Genomic DNA, 24,669 nt, shown 5'->3' with positions numbered 1-24,669 from the left:
CTAAAAAACCGGACAAGTGCGAGTCGGACTCGCCCACCGAGGGTTCCGTACTTTTACGGTTCATGAGATACAGCCTGGTGACAGATTAACAGACGGACGGACGAACAGCGGAGTCTTATTAATGGGGTCCCGTTTTACCCTTTGGGTACGGAACCCTAAAAAGTACAGAACGTCCGGGGGGCGAGTCCGACTTAAAAAAAAATAGTTTAATTACTTATGAAAGCAAAAGAATGTAATTTTTTTTTTATTAAAGGTCTATAAACTGGGTATCACAACTAGTAAATCATAAAAAATATACATTTTCTAACAAAAACTTGTGTGCACCTTAAAATACCAGACACAACATGCATGAAAAAGAACAGTTAGCTAATAAAATATGAACAAAATTGAGAAAAAAAAGAGATTGATTTAAGCAAAAAAAAAAAAAAAAATCGTATATAATTATAATTGTTACATGTTTGCTGTGACTTATTTTTCAAAAGTGTTTTTAATAAAAAACACGTCTTCGCTTACCTTCTTTCTAATGCAAAAAAAACGAATTAATTAAAGAGTGTTGTTCTTAGTACGGTAAATCATTCCACGGCATCACTGGATCCAGTAGATCATAATAATGATAATCGTGTCGTCTTGAATTGGCTACGGCCCATTCGATCCCAACTATTTGCTAGTCATTCGTTTTCTGTGCCAACCGCGATTCAACCTTAACACTAAACAATTAAGTCTTAATTTGTTTGACTAGCAATATGCTATTGTAATCAAAGAGGAAGTCACATCAGCGTTAACTGTAAAGCTTAGTGTTTTTTCTAGTAACGTAAGAAGTTGTTTACCGCATCACTTCTAAGCAAATTCCAAGCTTATTTCTTAGGAAATGAGTCATGATTAGTTTGCTTTGCCAGATCAATGTAACAAGCGTAATTAGATCTATGTTTCTTTAATTAAAGTTGTTCTTTAATTGTCAAGTGTTTCAGATATTATTTTAACTAGAGCTGTCCTGAAAAAAGCGTATTTAAACTTTATATCCATTTAATCAGATCGTTATTTGATTGTGATTTATAACCTCATATGGCATGGGCATACAAAATGTACCTATTTTTAAATTTGAACCTTGTTTTATTAGTAAATTGGGGTGAATTTTGTTTGTTTGAAAACCATTGAAACAAAAGAAATGCTACTTGATTCCGTTTAAGAAAGGTTCTTGTTATTAGATTAAAACTGAGTGTAGGTACATTGTAATGCACATTGGGCATTACGAGGCCTTTTCAATCTATTCTAAATTTTTTAGTGCGCTTGTTACAAGCATTTGTTATCTTTATCTCCATTCACCAGGGTTGTTATTCGCATGTGCTAGATGTGTAGTTACGTCTGTTTTCAGGCGTGAGCGGCTACTTGCCGGCTGTGTTCACGCGGCGCACGGCGGAGTCGGACGCGTGGACGCTACACCGCGCGATATCGCTTGGGAACAACAGTGGTAAGGAAAATATTGTTATATTCTTAAATGTAAAAGATTAATGCAAGGTTTTAAAACTGTGCATTGAATTACCCGGGCTTTATTTCACTTGCTTTTTTTAAACCAGACGTATAGTTCCTCAGTTATTTTGTTTTAAAAAAGGTAAGCTACTTAATATTGAGTTCTATGGTGATAGTGTAACTACACGTTTTAAGTCTGTTGTTGTTAGTACATTCATTCGAGTAAATATATGTACCTAAAATATGTATGTTTATGTTTAGGATACTAATGATTTTACAAAACGGACCGATATTTTTATGAATCATGGTTTTCTGTCAGTTAAGTGTGTGTCAGTTACCATATGTAAATTAAATGACAATTAGCACTTATCTTTGCAATGTTTTGCCTGCTGTTAACAATATTATCGTTTCGTGATATAACAATTGCTTGCATTAACACGATACACATCGGATTAAGCAATATTAGTACAGAAGATAAACCTTTGATTGTTGCGCTTCCTTGCCGATATGAGAAACACGTGTGTCGTGTTGTGTTTACTATTTATTGTTTATTATTTAGGTAACATGTATGATCTCGTTTGTTTACAAACAGTAAGTCTCATGGATAGGTGTTTACTTTGCTATAACTAATTAATATTATCACACTGATTTAATTGACATCGTAATTCTAGCTAATCATAAAATATTGCCTACGTGATATAATACGAGCATACCTATTTGCGCAATTTCCCCTTGCTTTGCTCAAATCAATTTAGTACCGATCTACTGAACGATGAATGACAGGGCTTCCAATCCCGTTTTCCGAGATCTCGGTATTCCGGGATCCCGCGCCTTTTTTCAGCCCCGCTCGTTACGGGATTACGAGCGCAGGTTCCCGCGGTATTTGCAATCCCGCATGCCTGACGATGCAACAGGAATTATAGTTGACTATTCATATTTCATTTATTGCATTTATAATGATGTCTTACAAAGAGCATTTTACGGCTAGTGTTTATTTCACATGAACCTTGTTAGGGTATATAGCAATGTATTTAATTAAAATTAAATATCTACTAAATCAATTATTATGGTAGTTCAACATTTAAATTTAAACTATTTTTTAAAAATATTAAGGAATTTATAAATGATTAAAAATATTTTTCCATTTTAACTACGTCTTAAAGTATCCCGCATGCCTGACGATGCAACAGGAATTATAGTTGACTATTCATATTTCATTTATTGCATTTATAATGATGTCTTAAAAAGAGCATTTTACGGCTAGTGTTTATTTCACATGAACCTTGTTAGGGTATATAGCAATGTATTTAATTAAAATTAAATATCTACTAAATCAATTATTATGGTAGTTCAACATTTAAATTTAAACTAATTTTTAAAAATATTAAGAAATTTATAAATGATTAAAAATATTTTTCCATTTTAACTACGTCTTAAAGTAGGTAAGTAATTGGTTAAATTAAACAATAAAATAGTTCAATTTATATATAATAATTAAAAACTCCATTTATATGTTATAATTAATAAAAATCTTAATTTATTAATTGACATTGACTATGTCGTCAGCATCCCATCTTATTTGTTCGTCAGCATCTCGGACTAACAAACTTGAGTCCACAATGAAGATAGAGTGAGCATTTATTAATTTAGGAGGGTCTTGGTTAATGCTGTAAAGGAATCCTCCAATTAGCCTGGAAGCCGTTGGTATGGTACTTTTCCGATCATATTGCCCCTAAAATTGATGCAGGCTCGGATTGCAAGTCCGAATCAGACTCGAACACGGACGGGGAGATGGCTGGATACCCCCACGAGGACGCGACGCAACTAGGACACGAGAAATCAGAGGAGGTTTACAAGGAGTGGCAGAAGTACTGGGACGTGGTCATGACTGAACAGAAGAGCGATAGTATTATAAACATTACGCAGGGTAAGTGGTTGTTATTGTGCTGTTTTTATAGTTATTCCATATTTTAATTAATTTTAAACCTAAGAAAGGTTGACATCTTATTTTCATATTTATAAGCGAATTTGTTAATTAGGTAATTGTACTCAATATTAAGTTTGTGTTAAATGTATTAATATATATAAAGTTTAGGTAAAACATATGTAAAATTCGCATCTAACAGAATGCGCAAACGTGGAGTCACGGGACAGGCTTAGTCTAGTGTGACCCACAAATTTATGTAAATGTATCTGACTGATAAAGACGTATTTGTCTTCCTAATAACAAATTATAATACAAATTTTTTTTCAGGCACTAGTATCGACTGGAAATCAAATACACATGGAACTGGTGATGGAGAAGCAAAAGCAAAGGTATGTTTAAGTTCGCTTTAACAGCTATTTAATTGGTATCTAAAATATTTGCTTGTATTGATTGCCTAAAATAATTTTGAATTACGTGCTAAAGCATCTTAAGAATTTCCCCAATAAATTATATACAGGGTAAAAACTAAGAAAAGGTTAGGAAGATTGGGTGCTACATACAGGATACTTTTATCTGTTTACACTCTAGTACAATGGTACATTATTTTTAGCATCTGAACTATCATTTGACAAGGTATCAAACGGGAGGCGATGACAATTTTATTTACGTGTTTTGATGGCTGCCATTCCTCAACCCACCAACGGAGCGGCAGCTGGCGTCCACGAGTTCATCATACATAGCCGTTAACCACTATACGAGTTTTCGCCCGGGAACATGGAAATCTGTCTATGCTCGCGGTCTATCTCTCTCTAAAACTTGTCAAAAGCCGCACCCAAAATTCGGGGCCCTACATATAATATGTAATGGTTGTTGCAGCCAGACCGGCGCTGGTTCTTCGCGATGCGTCACGGCGAGCGCGTGGACCTGACATACGGCTCATGGGTGCCGTTTTGCTTCGACGAGGCCGGCAACTACGTGCGCAAAGACCTCAACATGCCGCTCACACTAGGCGAACGGTGAGAGTACTACATGGATATTTGTTTTCCTGCAAACCTTTTCAGTCTCTCAGCCTGCTAAGGTTATCACTATAACATAAAAGTAAATTCATAATATCGTCAGGTGACAAGCAAAACTGACTTATTACTAAAAAAATATTAAACAAAAATCAACATAATTATAGTAGTGATATGGTTAATTATGGCTATGAACGTATGGTCGTAATTAGTGAGTTTTGCTTGTCACCTGACGATATAAAGAAATAAACGGAATGTCTAATTGTCTATGTTCCATTTTTTCTAAATAAGTCACAGTAATACACGCTTTTATATATTTATTCTCGAGTATTAATTCCAGTTTCAAATTGGTGCGAAGTATTATCAAAAAATGTTTGGGATAGTGATACACAACTTTGGGAACAAATCAAATTATTTTTATCAAATATACACCGTGGGCCAATTAAACCCTACAGATTTGAAAGGTGTATTCTTGACCGCATTTAGAGACTAAAATGTCATACAAAGTTTCCTGAAATCGACCTTGTTTTATAGATGATGACAATTTTTGTGAAAATTTGTTTCTGTTATAACTTAGTGAAAAACGCCTTTTTAGCTGTGACGGTGCCACTATGTGATTTGGTTAAGACATACAAACTACAGACATTAAAAATTTAAAGTAAACTCGCAATTTTTATCTGTAAATAATAAAAAACTTTACTTACTCGTTGTAATGTTTTTTTTTTTCACCAAGGTGTAAAAATAAATAACGTGTCACGTGCAGAATTTGGCCAAATCTTATATAACATTTTTTTGCTCCTTGTGACCTCAGCGTGGTAAAAAATTGTCAGGTTTAATTAGCCCACGGTGTATATAAATTATCCAGCCCTCAGCACTGGAGTGCTTCGTCACTTTTTCCTTAATATTCATATTTTAATCCATTTTAGTTTATAATGGTAGTGATCTCAATCGGCTTCGGCTCAATCGCGTTCAGAGCTGTCCGAAAACGAAATAGTTATTTACTCTCCTCCCTTCGGTCGTGTTTTATTTTATCGCCACAATTGCCTATTTTTTGCACTTGTATCGTACAACGTTTTACAGTACATATGACCCTTTAAATTTTCGACATAGTTACATAATGTGCTTATTTACGCACTAGTGCGGAAATATTGCGGTGTACTGTAATAGTACATTACAAGTGCGAAAAATAGGAAATTCGAAACGAGTTGCGATAAATTAAAACTCGACCGAAGGGAGTGTTTTAAATCGGCACGAGTTGCGAATTACCTATTCGCACATGTACTCGTATTGTACAACGTTTTACAATACATATGGTCCTTTAAATGTTCGACAGATTAACGTAATGTGCTAATTTTCGCACTAGTGCGGCAAAGTAGCACCATATGTACTGTAAATATTTTAGCGATATACTATTCTGGTATTTCAGAGTCGGCGGCTGCGATTCGTACTCCAAAGACACCCCTCTGACCCGAGTAGGGCGCCTGCAGGCGACGCTGGTGGGCGAGGGGCTCCGCCTGGCGCGGCAGCCCATCTCGCACGTGTACGCCTCGGCCGCGCTGCGCTGCGTGGAGACGGCGCACTGCATGCTGGAGGGTAAATACGAGTCTTACTGGCCACGGACCATTTCCAATACTAAATTATGGGAATTGACCGGACCAAACCCTTTAGCTAAGGAGATACTTCTGCGGAAATGGCGCTGGATAGGAAATGTTTTACGAAGGCCAAACAACCACCTATCGAAGCAAAGTCTGACTTGGAAAATCTCCGGAAAAAGGGGGCAAGGTCGCCCACGTATCACCTGGAGGCGCACAGCGGAAAAGGAGGCTGCATCAGTTGGCCTCGGCTGGGCAGAGCGGGAGGAGGTCGCGCTGGACCGTGAAAAATGAAAATCCCTTCTGAGAGCCCTATGTCCCTGATGAGGGATAACAGGATACCATCATCATCATCAAAGTCAGCCGGCTTACTCACTCTTAGGGGCACACCACACTAGCGTCTAGTTGACTCTATGGCTGATCCTCGACGCAACGTTAGCGCAACTGCGCAAGGACGCCATTTTCCATAGATTCCACTTAGGACGTCATTAGACTTAACCTAGTAAAAAAAAGTTTGTGATAGGGACGTTTTTCTTCTAGTAGGATCGAAAAAGCTTACGAGTCTCAACTGTAAACAAAAAAAAAACATTTTTCTCCTGGCTTAGGCAACTAAATAACATGAATAGTTGATCAACCCATTTCATTGATTTTGCTCTGTTACTTAATTTTATTATACAATTTCTACTTTTTCAGGTTACCAAAACCCGTCGCTCAAGGTGAAGGTGGAGCCTGGTCTGTTCGAGTTCAAGAACTGGCACCTGACCAAAGGCATGGCTCCTTTCATGACGCCGCAGGAGCTCCACAAAGCCGGACTCAACGTCGACTTGAAGTGAGTGCTGTTGCTTTTAACCTGTTTAGTTGTTTTTTTATGTTTTGGCAGATATTCCATCCTCCGTGGATTTCAAATGTAATAAACGTGTTCTTTTAATCTCGTAGGGGAATTTCATTTTTCGTGCATTTTCTACCGAATCGCATGTACGATCGGTAACGCAAAAGTAATTTATTGGCGATACAATATCACGACGGTGGGAGTTGAGGGGTTAAGCGCAGCTGCTCCCACAATAATCAGATCTTCTATAATATGCCTCTCTTCTTGGCCGTCGGCTATATGAACTGCCCCTATCCCCTTCGAATTCTGCGGCCTATTTAATTAATTATAAAAGTAATTATTACTAATGAAATAGTAACAAAATAATTGCTTTGTTTTGCAGATACAAGCCGTACATAGACTTGGATATTACCACATCAGAGACTTTAGAAGAGTTTTATAAAAGGAATGAGCTAGTAATGCATTCGGCGGTCAAGGATACTGAGGAAGAAGGTATCGGAATTACATTAATATTTCTGTTTTTTTTTGGCGGTGTTAGGCCCCCGAATTAAGGCTTTGTGAAATGTTGAAGCAAGTGGTTAAGTATAGAACCATAATGTGTCAACTATAGTTAAGCTAAGCATGTTGGAGCATTGTATAGCAGGAAGTTAAATCTTCAACATTAATTTAGTCGTGAAATTAGTTTTTTTCTAATGTTTGATTTGTGTAATGCTCCTGAGCAGGGACCCGTCCACCCCCTCCCAAAAAAAGCCTTTAGATGGCTTTGCCGTTCATCGAATAGAATAGACCCAACGATTGGCTTTCCCTTTGATTGGCATACCCGTTCATTTGACTTAGCTCTAGGAAGGGGTTTCCCTTTCGGAGATACCGCTAAAATGAAAGGGTATCTCCTTCCTCATTCAAAAAATTATGACACCTGTGCTGTCAACGCGCTAGGCACCAAGTTCTTCCTACGAAGAGAAAGTTTAAAATGGAATAAGCGTTATCATTTAAAATCGATACCCTTTCAAGGGGTTAGCGCTTAGGAATGGGCTTACCCGTATAATGAAGCGCTTAAAAACCCAAATAAAAGGGTTTTAGTTAGCAACGGCTTTGGTAAGCAAAACCTTACGAATTACCCCTTCGAACCCTCGAAGGGGATACCCGTAGGGATTGCAATCCGGTCCGGCGGATCCAGACCGGATCCGGTATAATTAAAAAATGCCTAAATACAGCACACGCTGTGCATTTTAGAAGAGGAAAAGGCGATGGATGAGAGGTATGAAGTTGAACAGAACAGAAAACGAATGAAAAAGTTTAAATTTAGTGAGATAAAAATATATTTATTATGACGATGACTGGGACCAGGAGAGGATTTCTTCTTCTTTCATATTGGTGGCATGATATGACGATTACATAAATACTGTAACAGAAGGAAAAATTAAAGGATGCAGATGCAATGAAAGGCATTTTTAATTTATGCTAAAGAGAAGGTTTATGTTATGTCATAATCTTGTGATAGGAGATTAAAACAAAACAAATGAACAGGATTAAGTCGGCAGTTCTCAACCGACTAGAGTTGGGCTCATCAATATGTGTGAATGAATATTTAATAATATTGATAATGTTTAGTTTACTCCGATTATATATACGAGTATATGATAAATTATAGATTCTTTTCTATTCAAATTTAAGAGAGAATTTTTTGCCTTTACAATTTCATCCAATCTTATGCGATTTCCTTTATCTCCTGTTACGTGATACTTTAAGTCTAGCCAATTCTTTATTTGATCCATGTAACTTTTCTTAGGAAGTCCCATTCCGCGATGGTTTTTAATCCTACACTCTATTATTTTGCGCATGAGATCGTCGTGTCGTGTTTCGTTCCCTATAATTTGACCAATATACTTTTCTGTAATTTTTTTTTATCATACAGTTTACTACTTTCTCGGACAAAAAAAATTAGAACAAGGTAATATTGGAGCGCATTAAAGGTAAAATATATTCTTTTGTTACTAAAATGGATATCAACGTTACAAAGAATTCAATCAGAGAATAGTTACGAAAACTTGTCCTTTCAAGAAGTTTTATTTCCCACCCCACATCCCATCATCACGCTTTGGAAACTATTCAAATTTATAATTGTAAACGAAAATTTGAGCACTTGCAAATGGTTAAATATAATAAAAAGCCGATTTTAAATTTTGTTTTTAAAGTGATATTGACATTGTAACACTTTTTACTACTAAGTTCTATTTTATTGTTAAGAAGTTATTTATTAACTTCAAATTATAGATTTAGGAATACGTATTACACAAACAACTAGAAAAATATTTCATTTAATTAACTTAAATATTCCTATACCAATCCGGATCCGGTCCGGCCGGATCAGGGTCAAAATCCGGCCGGATTGAAAATCAATCCGGTTTGCAATCCCGATCCCTGCTCTTGAGCCCATTCACGTATACATGATGTACCTAGACTTAAGCGCCAAAGTTTATTTTTCAGGCGGCAACGTCATCTTCATCGGGCACGCGGCCACGTTGGACATGATGGTGCTCGCGCTGAAGCGGCTGACCCCCGGCGCGCCGCACGCGCCCTACTCGCTGCACCCGCACCTGCTGCGCGTGCCGTACTGCGCGCTCGGCGCCGTGCGCGACCGGCCCTGGCAGGTGGTCGGCCCGCCCTGCCCGCCCTCCATCAACTCCAGCTCGGGCAGGTTCGACTGGAAGATACTGTTAGATTTGTAAATTGCGATATTGTTGAACTAAGTGATACGTTTGTGTTAGCTGTATCTGAGCATGTCGGTCGAACTGAGAACCATTAGATAGTTAACGCAGTTTACATGGCGTCATTTTCATACACCGTTTAACGGAGCTATACGGCGATACATTCTATAAATGTTACTGTCTTCCCATACGATGCGACGCTGTATGCAGCGTAAAACGTCAACGGAAACAAAGTCTATAGGCGTAACGCTGGCGTGATCGCGTAGCGTTTTTTAAAGTGTATACTTGAATAATGTTGTGGTTTTTATTTTATAAGAATTATGCCAATTTATTTGATTGTAATGTTTTGAGGTAATATTTACGGTCAAAGCTAGATGTTTTCAAATAATTTTAATCATACATCAATTTAATTTGTTACGAATAATGTTTTGATACGCAGTCTGCCTGTCGTTTCAACATCAAATTGTTGAGATTGACTTAAAGATCATAAAATTGTATCAATCCTTGATATTTCTTATAATTAAGTCTATAAAGCTTGAATATAAAATAATTATATTCATCGAAATAAAAAGCTAGCATTCACGAAGGCATGACACCTGTTAATTTACAGTTTATCATATTTTTGATATTTTGTAAAACATGTTCATCTTACTGTGATAATTACCCGGAAATATTTTCCACATTCCTAGTGCTTCAGTGAACGATAGGATTCCATTGTTGCTTAATTATTTATAGATATGTAAATTATAGCTTAGAATTTAAATAATCTAATTTTTCTGTTTCAAGTAATTTCTCTACTATATTGTTTTGTACAGCTGAGCATTAAACTTCATTATCAATCCAGATGTTATGCATGCGATCGATCATTATTATAAAAGGATTATCACTGAAGAAATTCATGCAGTGGCAGATAGCCACATAGTATTTTATTTCTAGTCAGTGTTGATAGGCATTAACATATTTAACATAGATCATAGAACCATCACAGTCAATAACATTTTGTTTGTACTTTTAGAAACTCTTTTGGCTTTGGTGTGTGCAAAGCAAACGTCACTGCCCCTTTTATATTAGATTAATTTTGTACTGCCATCGTCCACACAGTTCACTGACATTTCGTGACTTATGGCAAAGACATAAGATCCACCAATGGTAAATTAAGAGTACTATTATTAAGTTCTTACTATTGGCTAAGGAGCACTGTAAACTATTTGTATTTGATGTCAGAAATAAATAAGAAAGAATAAGGTTACTTCTTTTCAAAACTTAAAATGGGGCCGATTATGGAGTTCCGGGGGTCTAAATTTGACAGCCGAAAAACGGTCTTGAGGTTTTAAACTTCGAAACGAGTTTCGTTTGTCATTTCGGACGCGATCGCGTCCGTAGGATCTAAGGCTACGTACGCACTAAGCGGCTAGCCGCGTGCGGACAGCCGCATGACGGTTAAGAATGTATGAAACCGCAACCATAAATACTGAACGCACTAAGCGGTCCGCCGCAACCGCACGCGGCTGGCCGCATAGTGCGTATGGGGCCTAAGGGGTTAAATGACTCCGGTTGTTGTTTGTAAACAACTGTGATTTCCTTTTGTTTTCGAACCGGTAAGATTATTGGGGACTAACTTGTAGGTTTAAATTGCACCGTATGGGGCCAATTACATCTACACTAAATCAGGCCTGGGGTATTTTTCCGTTTCACCAAATATCGTCTTTTACAATATTTGACATATAAAAATACTTTATCTCTAATTGCAAAAATTTAAAAGAACCTTTTTTTTTATACTACGTCGGTGGCAAACAAGCATACGGCCCGCCTGATGGTAAGCAGTCTCCGTAGCTTATGTACGCTGCAACTCCAGAGAAGTTACATGCGCGTTACCGACCCTAGTCCCCCCCCCCCCTTCGTTGAGCTCTGGCAACCTTAAATCACCGGCAGGAACACAACTAGGGATTGCAAACCGGATTGATTTTCAATCCGGCCGGATCCGGCTGGATTTTGGCCATAATCCGGCCGGATCCGGCCGGACCGGATCCGGTTTGGTATAGGGATATCAAAATTAATTAAATGACATATTTTTCTAGTTTTTTGCGTAATACGTATTCCTAAATCTATAATTTGAAGTTAATAAATAACTTCTTAACAATAAAATAACCCTTAGTAGTAAAAAGTGTGACCTTGTCAATATCACTTAAAAACCCAAATATGAAATCGGTCATTTATTATATATAACCATTCAAAAGTGCTCAAATTTTCGTTTACAATTATAAATTTGATTAGTTTCCAAAGCCCGGTAATGGGATGTGGGGTGGGAATTGGAACTCTTTGAAATGACAAGTTTTCGTAACTGTTCCTTGATTGAATTCTTTGTAACGTTGACATCCATTCTAGTAAGAAAATAAGATATTTTACTATTAACCAAAATGATATAAAATTTTCCCTCATTTTTTGCCCAAGAAAGTAAAGTCTGTATGATTTAAAAAAATTACCTTTTTTTTATTTACAGAAAAGTACCTATATTGGTCAAATTTTAGGGAATGGAACACGACTTACACGACACGACGATCTCATGTGAAAAATAATAGAGTGTAGAATTGAAATCCATCGCGGAAAGGGACTCCTTAAGAAAAGTTACATGGATCATATAAAGAATTGGCTAGACGTAGAGTAGCATGTACCATTAAGGAAATTGCATAAGATTGGATGAAATTGTAAATACAAAAGATTCTCTCTCAAATTTGAATAGAAAATAAACAATATTTTATCCAATCTTATGCAATTTCCTTAATGGTACATGCTACTAATAATACTAAATAAATTAACAATATAAGTTTACTTCGAGTTTATATATATATAAACTCGAAGTAAACTAAAGATTATCAATGTTATCATTTCATTTCATACATTCATTTTCAATACAAACTTACAATCTTATATTCATTCTCACATGTGACACATATTGATTAGCCCAGCTCTAGTCGGTTGAGTACTGCCGACTTAATCCTGCTCATTTGTTTACTTTTAATCTCCTATCACAACATTATGACACTCTTTTCTTCTCTTTAGCATAAATTACAAATGCCTTCCATGGCATCTCCATCGTTTAATAAAATTTTTCCTTCTATTACAGTATTTATGTAATCGTCGTATCGTGCCACCAACATGAAAGGCAAATCTGTTCCCAGTCATCGTCATAATAAATATATTTTTATTTAACTAAATTTAAACGTTTTCATTCGTTTTATGCTCTGTTCAAGTTCATACCTCTCATCCGTCGCCTTTTCCTCATCTAAACCGCACAGTGCGTGCTGTATTTAGGCGTTTTTTTTATTTGACCGGATCCGGTGATTTTTACCGGATCCGGTAGCTCCTGAAAAGTGCCGGATCTGGCCGGATTACCGGATCCGCCGGACCGGATTGCAATCCCTAAACACAACACTATGAATAGGGTCTAGTGTTATTTGGCTGCGGTTTTCTGTAAGGTGGAGGTATTTCCCCAGTTGGGCTCTGCTCTAGATCTGGAATGACATCTGCTGCGCTGCGCCCTACCACACAATGCGAGATGACATAGACAATCCCCGTACCTCTCTTATGGACGTAGTTTAAGGACGTACCCGGGTCCAGACGGGTCTCTTCACACAAGTAAAAATTCTAAACCTCGACATGGGCAGAATTCACCTTGCTAAAATTGGCGAGGAGTAAAAACCATTTAGGAATTTAAAAAAAAATGCCAAAAATTTTGATGTGATTTTTTTGCATGTAAATCATTTTTTTACATTTCTAATATTGTTAACGATATTCCTTGAGACGAAAAACGATTGTCAGGCCCGACATCGGGACTGACTTCGGGCCCATTATCGGGAAGTGTAGATGTAATTGGCTCTTATCTGTGCAATTGTGGCTTCCTGTGGTAGCTCCCACGGTTTGCCCATAAGACTTCAATCATGGTACCTGTGCATTATGTACTTCTTATGCCTTATTAGACTGATTAGATTGTTATTAATCATGATTATCAATGTAAGAATTCAATACACTTAACCTTAAATGTAAGATAAAATAAATGTCTCATACTTAAATATTAATTGTTTTATTTACACATTGTAAGAAAATCTTAATAATAAATACACATAACGGCAAATTCAACAATAAGACAGATTATTTTTCGGATATGTGACTAGATTTCTTGCCATTCAATTCTAACAGTAAAATATTGCATTAGTATAAAATGCTATATATTAGAAAAATGCATGTAAAATGCATTAAATAATCAGGAATATGGTTCTAAAGATTCGAAAATTGAAATGTAGCAATATAAAATCTTTCTCGTTTTGAACTAAAATTAAAATTTACATCGGTTTTACCGCGAATTTATTTTGTTACCTTTATTTCTGACGTTGCTAAGCAGGTTAAATACATGATAGACCGGATATAAATATGTTTTCACCACACCAACTGGTAAAGGCCCTCTTGATTGTTCAAAAACGAATGGGAAAGTTGCATTTTATCCACATGTGGAGAAAAGTAATCAGATCCAAATTTTGAGTCGTTTCCTTATGTTAGCTGGTAGAATTGACTTTCAAATAATGATTTTGTATGATAAATATTTAATTACGTTCATTTGGATTTGATTTGGTTTGTTTTTTTGCTATTTCATAGTTAATATTTTCCTCGCGTTGGTGTGGTGAAAAATGTTGTGTTTCACTCGGAGGCAAAGTTTGTTTAACCCTCGTGCCTTGAAACCCTCGCAACGCTCAAGATTCCACTTCTCGAACCACTCGCTACGCTCGTGGTTCAATTTTGGAATCTTCCGCTTGCTGGGGTATCAATATTAGCACGAGCGGTTAAACAACAACTTTGCCCCCTTGTAAAACAAATAACTATTTAATATGTCCTCTGGATAGAAGTCTTCAAATCAGGGCTGTATTCTAAAATATGCTATGTAGGTAGTTATTTTAACCGCAAGTTGACGGTAAAATAGTCCGTTAGATAACTATATCCGAGATCACATTAGTAACTGTAACAATATCAGTAAATACTAAAACAATTACTGATCAAATCTAGTATAATTCATTTTCTCTGCTAGAATCTCTTCTACAATCTGTTGGATCACTTGCCTGTCCTCGGCTTTGATATCTTCTGGTTTCGTTTTATCATCATATATTTTCCTATCTATAAGTCTAGCTATAACTTCTTCAACTATCTCATCAATGTTTTTATTTGTGCCCGCCGTTTCATCGCTAAGTTTAATATTTTCAGTTACATCTTGTTTCTGTTCAACTTGATTATCAGCTTCAACTTGAGTTTGTTCTTCAACGACGGTTTCCTGTACTTCTTCAGGTATATCTCCTCTGCCATCTATTTCTACGACATGTTCCTTTGCATCGGCACCGTCGTTGGAGAGTTCTTCCGCGATTTTTTTGTGTCGTTTCATCAACTCTCTAAGCTTTTCTTTCGCCGATGCCACAACCTCTTTTCGAGTTTCAGATTTTATTTTCGCTATCGCTTTTCGTTTTTTCTCTTTTCTCAAACTTTTCAACTCTTCAATCGCTTTCTTAACCTTTGGCTTTTTAGTAATTTCTTCCTTCTCTTCAATTTCTTGAACATGTACTGTGTTGTCTATTTCGGCAATACTCTCTTCGACAGGTAGATCACTTGCAACGTTTGCTGTCTCGTATTCTACAGGAGATTCTTCTTCAGTTTCAATAATACTATCTGTTTTAACTATTGGCTCTTTAATTTCAACTGTCTGTTCTTCTTCTTCAATAAATTGTTCTTCATCGAGTAGACCTTCAGATTCAGAACTATCATTATTAGCATATTCTGTTTCCAACTCATTGTACATACTGTCATCTGGAGGGCTACTTAAATCCGGTTCTTCTCGACCACTGCTATCAATGCGTACTTTATGACCATGTGGATATTCACGAAAATCTTTCCTCTGAAGAATAAACAGCGCTGGACGAGTTTTTATTTTGATCGGAGGTAAAAGTTTATAGTTTAGAGAAACTGCAGAAAACGTATCTATACCCTCTAGAACTGTATGCGTATGGGTGAATGCTTTAAGGTTTGGTGAATATTTACTCTTAGCTTCTATTAGGAGGTGTGTGTACTCTTGTAATTGTTCTGCGTCGAGAGATTCGTTTTTGCTGTATTGCCAATGGTTGTGGATCTCTGTGAACCTGGTCACTCCAGTCTGTGCTGCCAAGTTGCTGATATGTAAGTGGACGTATGGTTCGTTCTTCAGGAGCTTGTGAAATCTAAAAAATAATGGGATTGTTTAAATGAAGAGTACATACAACGAACTTACCCTTAACCAGGGTGTAAGTAAAGATAAAAACCGGGAATGACATTTACCTGACAATTTTTACTATTAATTTCAATCGCAATCGCTTCCTTCCTTTATAAAACTTAACAATAACAATGGTGTGCGCCACCCTCTAATGAAACATTGTTCCTCGACTGCATTTAAACTCGATTTCTTTAACCTTGTTATCGCTAGGAACAGCAATGGTTTTGATAGAGAAAATAAACTCGTGTGTGCCATAACAAGTCCCTAGGTCTTTAAACCTGGGAACAGTAGGAGCTTACCTCGTCATGGCGACCCCTCCCGGATAGTTGGTCATAGCCACGGACACGAAGGCGACGGAGAGCAGCACGTTTCCGACAACTACTACGACGGTGCCCCAGAAAAGGAGCTCGAATATTGGCACTTTCGTTCGGCGCGTGAATCTGGGGAGACGTATTGGTTATTTTATACAATTCAGAGAGATTCACTAACGCTCACATATGGAGAATAACCGGACAAACACCCGTACATAAGGAGATCCAAACGCGCAAATGGCATTGGATTGGGCATATCCTCAGGAAGCCTGACACCTATCCAAGATGGCCCTGACCTGGAAGATGCCCTGAAAACGGAAACATGGCCGCCCTAAATCTACTTGGCGCCGTTCCGTGGAGCAAGAGTTGGGTGTATTGGGGATGGGGTGGGAGGAGGTTACCCAGGACCGGGGTCAGTGGAAAAAAATGGTTCGAGCCCTTCACCCCAGCAGGGGGTAACAGAATCAAAAGAAGAAGAACTATTTAAATAATCTCAACTAAATCAAAGATTTAAGAATAAACATTAAAAATCATGCCAACTCACATGTAAGAGCAGGCCGCAGCGGACGCCATATTGAACAGCGGGAACACGTATATAATGAACCGCAGCTCTTTATGCGGTAGCAGCGAGTAGAGCAGCACGTAGACAAGAGCCGGAGCGACCAATTGCACCATTCGCTTGTCGAGGTACGTGCCTAGGGGCGCCAGGAGTAAGCTCGGCCCGAGTCCCCGGGGCAGCGCCGAGTATAGATACCAGAGGAATGGGGAAGTCTAAACAATGGCTAAGAACTTTTTATTCAAATTTCAATGTATTGCAAGAATGTAGAAGTTTTTATGAGCGACTAACGTTTTTTAATTATATACAATAGTAAACAGCCTTTTGTCCCGCAGGGTTAGATTATGCTTTTCGGCAATCAAATTGACGACCGGGCTCTTACGTGGTCATGACAAGAGTGAGAGAGATAAGGTTAGGTTATGACTTCGGTCGTCAATTTGGTTTGCTGTAAGTATAATGTGTGTAGATACACAACAGGTGATAAGGTAGTTCTAGGCTCTAGCCACCTAATGGTATGCCGGAACGAACAGCAAAAAGCAAACCATTTTTTTTCTGTCTTTTCCAGGTAGTCAAATTCTCAAAATTATTCTAATTGCAAACTATGTAGTCTAAAAATAGAGTTACTAGGTTGCTATGAAGACCCAGTTATATATCCATCACGGTCTTTTCTTATAGCTCCGCGGTTGACCATAAAGTTGACCGTAACAAAAAATTGGGCTGCTAAATAATAAGGACATTCTTCAATTTTTCATTGTAACTTATGGATGGTTACATTTCCAATCCACATGCTTGTTGAAAAGGATACACCCCAATCGGAGCTCTTGTTCAACACGGTGTTGTACCAGAACACTTCAGCCTCGGGCCACAGCAGACGCCCCCAGAACACGGAGTCCACCACCACCGTCAGCGCCACCAGGCCCGCACCGGCCGGTAACACTATTTTGAGCAACCTGAGAAATTTTATAAATATTCAATCAATCAATCAAAACTTTATTGATAAAATATAGTTATTTTACATGTCAACACATTATATCTATTTAATAGAATCACAGATTATTATTTTATAGATGAAAACATTATTTACACAAATATAATTATTTCAAAGTTCATTATTATTACGGGTCGAATTATTGTAACTTATTTTAAAAATAATTAATCAGATTTATATAATATTCAAATATAATTATAATTTTTAGTGAACAAAATTTTTTAAGTGTAACTTATTTCTATTCTATCACATGTAATTAAATATAAATATTTTGTTTTTAAGTCTAAAATAACTAAATAAATAATTTAATAAATAACAATCTTACACTACTTAATAGCTATTATACTTCATATTTACATTGATCTTGGGCAAGTAATCAGGTGGTCTCAGATAGCCGAAAGAAATCATTTACAGAGTATAATGCATCAGTAATCCACCTAAGCTTAAGCTTTGTTTAAGCTTTGGTTTTCAAACGTTCTACTACTATGAGACTTTCTTATATCACCCGGTATCGCATTATACACTTTTGGGCCAATTGAGTGCAGCAGTTTTTTAGATTTTGCCAGTCTAGTCATGCAGGGGTGGTCGCAATTTATGTCGCTGCCTTGTGTTGCGATTGTGAACGTCCCCGTATGTCGAGAATTGGTCTAAGGGCGTTCGTACGTATTTTGCAATTTCCAGGATATACAGACTTGGTAGTGTCAGAATCTTGTACTCCTGGAACAATTTTCTTGCATCACTGTCCCACGGAACGCGCGCGACGACTCGGATCGCTCGTCTTTGTAGCCTGAACGCTCTTTCTCGCTCTGCAGCATTACCCCAGAGGTCGACACCATAAGCGAGAAGTGAATGAAACTAGCTGTAGTAGGCTTTTTTACATTCTCTGTATTAAGGCTAGGACGCAATCTACTAAGCGCAAAACATGCAGATGAGAGCCGACTGCACAGGGTGTCAATGTGAGAATATAATATTCACATTTAAATGCAATATAACGCGAGAGGATGTTTTTTGAAGAGGAGGGAGGCTAGCGTGGAGTTATATTTGCTTTATGAAGTAATTGAAATCAGAAAACATTAAAATGACAATGACAAGAAACATTTAAAAAATGTCTATGGAGCGACCCTATGTAAACTTGTAAAGATATCAAGATTATGTAAGGGTAGTTAGAAATTCGCGCAGCTATGTTGATACACGCTTTCGCCTTTGCTTTCTTACCATGAATCTATGTAACTTCCAAATAATGATGAATCAAAAAATGTATATCAAAGAAAACTCTTGATCTTATTTGTGAAGTGTACTCTGTATAGATAATGGCATTCACAAAGACGCATGCCTGGACTCGTAATGTCATGTTATTGATGGTTACTTATATACTTTACTCTTTGGTTAGATTTGACAAATATGCGCATCATCATGAATGACACGAACTATACCCAAAGCTTGTCTGGAAAAGATCGTTTTGTAGAAGACTGCCTGTTGTTACCTATTCTTAAGCTTGTACCTATTTCATTTTCTGTGTATTTTTTTACTTTATGGTGCACAATGAAGAATATTTACTTACTTACACTTTACAGTTCACACTTTCATTTATAATGATAAAATTAAAAATAAATACTATAAATGGATTGCGGTAACTTACGTTTTGAAGTCAATCTTCTTGAAGTATAAATCAATAATGAGGAACAGTCCAAAAAGCACGGCCAGCTCCGACCTGAAGATGATCATGCTGGCTCCTGCTGATATCAGGAACTGCTTGTGCTTGCCTGATATCCATCCTTCGAAGGCTAGCAACACTAGAAAATAAAACTTTTTTTAATATGAGACTATATGCAATACATTTTATTCAATTTTTTTTTTATTCAACCAAGTAATAATTTAATTTCAAAGACTTTAATATTAGCAATAAATGGTATGGATGTGGGTCATTTGAATTAATTTTTATCTGATACCTCTTGCATCTAATGATGGTTCCTATGACTGATCATTTTTATATGCAGTAGCTGTCATATTAAATATTGAAGAATGGTAACGGTATATTTCTTCAATTATTTTTTTAAATGAAGCCCAACCAAAGAGATATGTAGGAATTGTCATGGGGACCATCATTTGATGTGAGTGATAAAGCTACCACATCATGGCTTAATAATAGAATCAGGTGAGTTGGTATGTTTGGCTTTAGCCAATGTTATAAAATATTGCTTCTTACTACATTTTATAACATGCATTAGAATACTGAACAGCATCTTAATTTAATAAAATATATTTTTTTTTTACTTACCAAGGGGTAATGCTAGAATATTAGGTAGTGGACGGCTCATGTAAAACATGAAGTGGTACTGGGTGACTGTTATTAAAGTGAACCACCAAGCAAATGTGTTCCCGAACTGCTTCTGCAGCGTGTTCCTCAGCCGCGTCCATGCTCCGATCACTGTCAATGCTAATACTAGACGCACTAAAATGAAAATAATAAAATACAAATAATTATAGTACTTGATTTAAAAACTTGCGTAGTATATTATTGCGATTATATCGTAAATATGCGTGTGATTAATAGTAAGTGTGTAGAATGAAGTCTTACCAACATACTGCATCCAAAACTTATTTATCCCAAACAGATGAAAAATTGCGGCCATAGGCGCCGATAGAGCCGAAATAATAAGCGGCCCGACGAATGTACGCGGCACCACTCCCGGGAACTCATTGTGGTCGTACTGGAGCAAGTTATTAAAATATTACACATTTGTAAGTATGCCACTAAAGAATCCAAAATTAGATTTTCTTCAATACCTGTGAGAGGTTATGTCGATGATATAAAATATCGTGAAATGCTTGTATATTGAAACTTTCTTCGACTTTTGTGAATGGACATAGTAAGACGTGTAAGCTAGCAATGACATAAAGCAATTGAGCCATATTTTATTAAACTAAAATCCAAAAAGAATCAACCACTAATCAACCCATAGCTCACAACTCAAACGTCAACTTCTTGATGTTGTTGACAGATTGAATGACAGAATTAATGCGTTCAGAAATACGAAGACGACGTATATATAATAAGATAAAGTATATGCACCGAAATGTACAACTCATCAATAATTTTATAAATAACAATGTGAAAACTCTACAGTATTAATATACATTCACTTTTTAAATCACATAGTAATTTCAATTTAAACTCTCATGTTCTGTTACAACATTTTCTGAACGAAAACACAATATGTTAAGTTTTGTTCATGCAAGTTATTGTTTTATAACCTTATAGAAGCAAAGTAATTTATAAAGTAAAACAATTGATAAAACGAGAATATTTCAAATATCAAATATATTTTAGTGCGTCTAGTATTATTAATGAAACATTACAAATATGCACCATAATTATGCAGTGTGGTTTTTATAAGATTACATTTAACTAAATAGAAACTTCATTATTTTATTCAAAAATACACAGTTGAAGACTGATCATCAAACTAAAATAATCCATTCGCTTTTACCTTTAACCGATATTTGCTTGTCATATGAGCTTAATCAAATTTTCCACGCTATAAATATCCTTCACATGTAAACCCGTGTAACTAAACGCAATTTTTGACAACAATCGTCAACAATGGTGGAAACGGATTCCGTGACATACAAGGCAGTGTTCGTTTTCTGAGACGAAAAATTATCAATTATGGTCAATACTTCACACGAAATCATTACTGCGATGATATTGCAATAATATTTCGCTTAATATTGTTACAAAACCATAAGAATGTGTGATGTTTGTTCGGAGTTTTCACAGCTTTTACTAAATTGTAAGTTACATTGTTTCTAAATGTTGTAGTTCTCGTTCTTGTGCTTTATGTTTACGTCGAGGGTTATAACGATAATTTTATTACAAAAACAAGTAATTTATTTGTCTCGGCTATTTCAAATTCTGGTCTAATTTCTTTGTTTTTAGGTGAGGCAAGATTAACTGACGATGTTTCCCAATACCCAACAATAAGCCAATTCGAGCTAGAGACTGTCCTGAACTACATTATTTCTTGGCCTCAACGGTAAGAACAACGTCAATATTACATTATTGATAACAAACTAAGCACAACATTGTTTGTTTGATGTGAAAAAGCTGCAGTGGAAGGGTCTGGTTTTATTCTTATTGTACTCACATTTGAGTCAGCTGTTACATTGAAAACACAAGTAATTTAGAAATTCGTGTCATCCTGCAATGTTTTTAAGTCTTTTAACTAAGGAATAATGTTTGAAATGATAATTTTTTTGTGAATTGGGGTTAAGATAAAACTGTTTTTCCAGGCAATGCATGTGCTGCTACCGAGATGTAAAAAACTTTGAAAGGTTTTATTTAGTGGTGCAGAGTATTTTATGTTTGTCTGTGTGTCAACTGAAGCTGCTCAAGGATGAGTTGATAGCTGCAGCTAAGACATCACCCCCTGAAGAGTGTGAGGAGAAGCCTGAGCCACCTGAACCTTCCCCATCCAGCAATGAAGAGAAAAGTGATGAGCCCAAGGACGAACAGGCTCCTCTTGAGCCTGAGGAGTCTAAAACACCCGTGGAGCCGAGTGAGACTGCAGAAGTTCCATCGACAGCATCAAAACCTACAGTCACTGATGATGCTGAAATCTGGTCTTTACAGCAAAAGGAAAAGCTCATGGCAATTGTCTCGAAAATTTTCCTTCTAAATTTCCCTTTATACTTAGCTTGTAAACACTCAGCGCTAAGTCGCTTAGATGACCTGTCTGCTCAAGAGATTTCAAATTTAAGTTCTTACTGTGACTTACATGATACAGAAATACCTGCATACTTACTACGTAATGTTAGCTTGTTCTGTAAGCTAGGTGGGGTGTGTGCAATGACATCAGTATTTGAGCATGCGTCGCCCAGCACGCTGCCACTGTCCATGGCACATGCGATCGTGGCTGCTGTTGGTAATCTCAAGCTGTGGTTGAACTTTCGAGCTGTGGCACAGCTGTTCATGCCATTGAGGAGTAAAATCTTAAAATACATGTGCAGTTTGGAGGACAAAGATCTTAGAGTACCAGCTGTGAAGTCTATGGCAGGTAAGAACATGTCAAAGTTTGTTGCTGCTTCATAACAAGTTCAGTTGTGTCAATGCCATACTAATTGCTTCTTTTTGAATAATTTGGAATTGAAGAAACTTATTATACCAGTTCTTTTATAGTCTGGCAAACACAACTTTTCTATCTGTAAGAACCAGGTAAACTATACTCATCCCTTTTCTTTGGGTGCTGGTACTAGTGTCAGACAAAGAAAGTATGATTCTCTATGTTTGAAATGAGATAGTCCTGGGCCAAACTATGACTATAATAATACATGACCTTTAGAAATTGCAACTAAACAACACAAAAATTGCTTAGAGGCTGTACATTATTATACAGTAGAATCCGTTTATTATGACATCGAAAGGAATTGACAAACACGTCATAATAAGCGGACGTCATACAAAACGTTTTGTGAAATGAAAAACCTTTTTTATGTAAATATGTATGTACTTAAGTATTTTAATACAGAAACATAGTAAATACATATGTCTACATACATATTAAATCAAAATCAAAATTGTACATAATCAGCACATTATAACACATACAAGTGTATTTTTTACTGTAAGAAATCTGTAATTTTTGACTGCTTTTGTTTTTTCATTTTATTGTAAAAACAGTCTCTAATACTATTGTCATTATAACCGGACATAATTTATTAAAAATGGCTCATAATTAAGCGACATGTCACTGTAAGGGAAGTCATTATATCCGACTTTTTTATAAAGAATTTTATATGAAAACCAAACTTCGTGGTGTAATTACGTCATAATAACCGGTTGGTCAGTATAGGCGGAGTCATAATAAACGGATTCTACTGTATAGCCTATTTACATAAAATATTAGATGCTTCTATTTAATTTTGTAACTAAACAGATTTTGTCTAATCAAATATATGTTTTTAATCACAATGCATTGTCTGTAACTCTTTTTTGTTGTCTCTAGATTTCATGTGGGGAGCTGCAAAAGAGCCTCTAGACGCTCCTCTCACATTTGACGGTGATGGTCTAGCCTTAGCCTTCAAATACTTCAACAGCAGCACTCTGACAATGAGATTAGCAGGGGTAGCACAAATCAACGCGCATATAGCGGCACATAATGAGTTGTGTGCGGGGGAGCCGGCGCAAGATGCTGAGGTGGCTGGCCAGCAGTTGGCAACCTGGCTTACACAGAATAATATCATAGAGCATCTGTTTGGACCTAATCTACATGTTGAGGTATGTATTATTATAGTGTTCAAGTGCTATATTAAGTGAGTCCACACAGAAAGAGCCACGTCATAAGTTAATTGCCGCACGGAGCAACTCTGTCTGTTTAGACTTGCTTGCCTGAGGAATTGCGGCCGTGAGTGTGTTTGTGTGTAGTTAAGTGAACAGTGATGACAAATCACTTTCCCTTGCCTTCAGTGAGATAATGGAGCATTTGTTTGTTCCTAGTTTACATGTTTGGATACCTTATTATTATAAGATATCTGGGTATCTTTTGGAGTACATAGTATAGTACTGTTTGCTTGTGATTTTTTATTAGTATTATTTAATTAATAGCCAAGTATTTTAATATTAGTACTTATAACACAAATTGCGCTATCAGGCCCATAAACCATAACTTAAACTCAGTCTCAAACAACCCTTTTCATTATCAGGTTATCAAGCAATCACACATGATCCTCAAGTTCCTGGCAGTGGAAGGTCGTGTGACATCGGAGCATGTGGAACTAGTATGGGCTGCAGCACAACTCAAACACTGTGGGCGACAGGTGTATGACTTGTTGCCAGGGTTCATACGTGCATTAGCGCCTAAGCCATGCTCACATCTGTACAGCCTGCTATGCTCGCTGCCGCCTAAGGAGCATACTGAACAGGTATGGCTGATCTTTGATGACTTGCGTCGTCGCAACTCCATATCTATAGTAGCACTTCACGTATGAAGTCGCGT

General features: G+C 36.8%; 3 protein-coding genes across 4 annotated transcripts in view; 2 read left to right on the top strand and 1 right to left on the bottom strand.

Annotated features, from left to right (window-relative positions):
• LOC133528575 (ecdysteroid-phosphate phosphatase) overlaps nucleotides 1–13,606 on the top strand; it is a 29,257-nt gene extending 15,651 nt beyond the window's left edge. For both annotated transcript variants that reach the window (XM_061866008.1, XM_061866010.1), the window contains 8 exons: nucleotides 1,373–1,468; nucleotides 3,215–3,394; nucleotides 3,722–3,783; nucleotides 4,271–4,410; nucleotides 5,834–6,000; nucleotides 6,693–6,828; nucleotides 7,211–7,320; nucleotides 9,316–13,606. In XM_061866008.1, coding sequence (XP_061721992.1) covers nucleotides 1,373–1,468; nucleotides 3,215–3,394; nucleotides 3,722–3,783; nucleotides 4,271–4,410; nucleotides 5,834–6,000; nucleotides 6,693–6,828; nucleotides 7,211–7,320; nucleotides 9,316–9,557 — 1,133 coding nt within the window. In that variant the 3' untranslated portion in view covers nucleotides 9,558–13,606. The remainder of the gene's footprint in view (nucleotides 1–1,372; nucleotides 1,469–3,214; nucleotides 3,395–3,721; nucleotides 3,784–4,270; nucleotides 4,411–5,833; nucleotides 6,001–6,692; nucleotides 6,829–7,210; nucleotides 7,321–9,315) is intronic.
• Nucleotides 13,596–20,734, bottom strand: LOC133528574 (dol-P-Man:Man(7)GlcNAc(2)-PP-Dol alpha-1,6-mannosyltransferase). Its single transcript, XM_061866007.1, has 8 exons — nucleotides 20,462–20,734; nucleotides 20,253–20,385; nucleotides 19,953–20,126; nucleotides 19,314–19,467; nucleotides 17,492–17,636; nucleotides 16,675–16,901; nucleotides 16,119–16,259; nucleotides 13,596–15,787 (listed from the first exon to the last, which is right to left on the bottom strand). Exons 1-8 carry the CDS (start codon nucleotides 20,585–20,587, stop codon nucleotides 14,575–14,577), a joined length of 2,313 nt encoding a protein of 770 aa, XP_061721991.1. The 5' UTR covers nucleotides 20,588–20,734; the 3' UTR covers nucleotides 13,596–14,574.
• Nucleotides 20,735–20,970: 236 nt separating this feature from the next.
• LOC133528651 (ubiquitin carboxyl-terminal hydrolase puf) overlaps nucleotides 20,971–24,669 on the top strand; it is a 60,202-nt gene continuing 56,503 nt past the window's right edge. The window contains exons 1-5 of the mRNA XM_061866106.1: nucleotides 20,971–21,468; nucleotides 21,615–21,711; nucleotides 21,968–22,731; nucleotides 23,680–23,951; nucleotides 24,377–24,595. Of these exons, the coding sequence (XP_061722090.1) occupies nucleotides 21,426–21,468; nucleotides 21,615–21,711; nucleotides 21,968–22,731; nucleotides 23,680–23,951; nucleotides 24,377–24,595 (1,395 nt within the window). The 5' untranslated portion in view covers nucleotides 20,971–21,425. The remainder of the gene's footprint in view (nucleotides 21,469–21,614; nucleotides 21,712–21,967; nucleotides 22,732–23,679; nucleotides 23,952–24,376; nucleotides 24,596–24,669) is intronic.

This window comes from Cydia pomonella, chromosome 19, assembly GCF_033807575.1.
Source record: "Cydia pomonella isolate Wapato2018A chromosome 19, ilCydPomo1, whole genome shotgun sequence".
NCBI lineage: Eukaryota > Metazoa > Arthropoda > Insecta > Lepidoptera > Tortricidae > Cydia > Cydia pomonella.
The sequence above is the reverse complement of the archived record's forward strand: the minus strand, read 5'-3'. Positions and strand labels throughout refer to the sequence as shown.

Excerpts from the sequence above, each read along its gene's own strand:
- LOC133528574 (XM_061866007.1), bottom strand. The coding sequence starts at position 20,587 with ATGGCTCAATTGCTTTATGTCATTGCTAGCTTACACGTCTTACTATGT. Across the intron at positions 19,468-19,952 it reads TATTCTAGCATTACCCCTTG|TGTTGCTAGCCTTCGAAGGA; the intron begins GTAAGTAAAAAA and ends TTTATTTTCTAG. Across the intron at positions 16,902-17,491 it reads ACAAGAGCTCCGATTGGGGT|ACTTCCCCATTCCTCTGGTA; the intron begins GTATCCTTTTCA and ends GCCATTGTTTAG.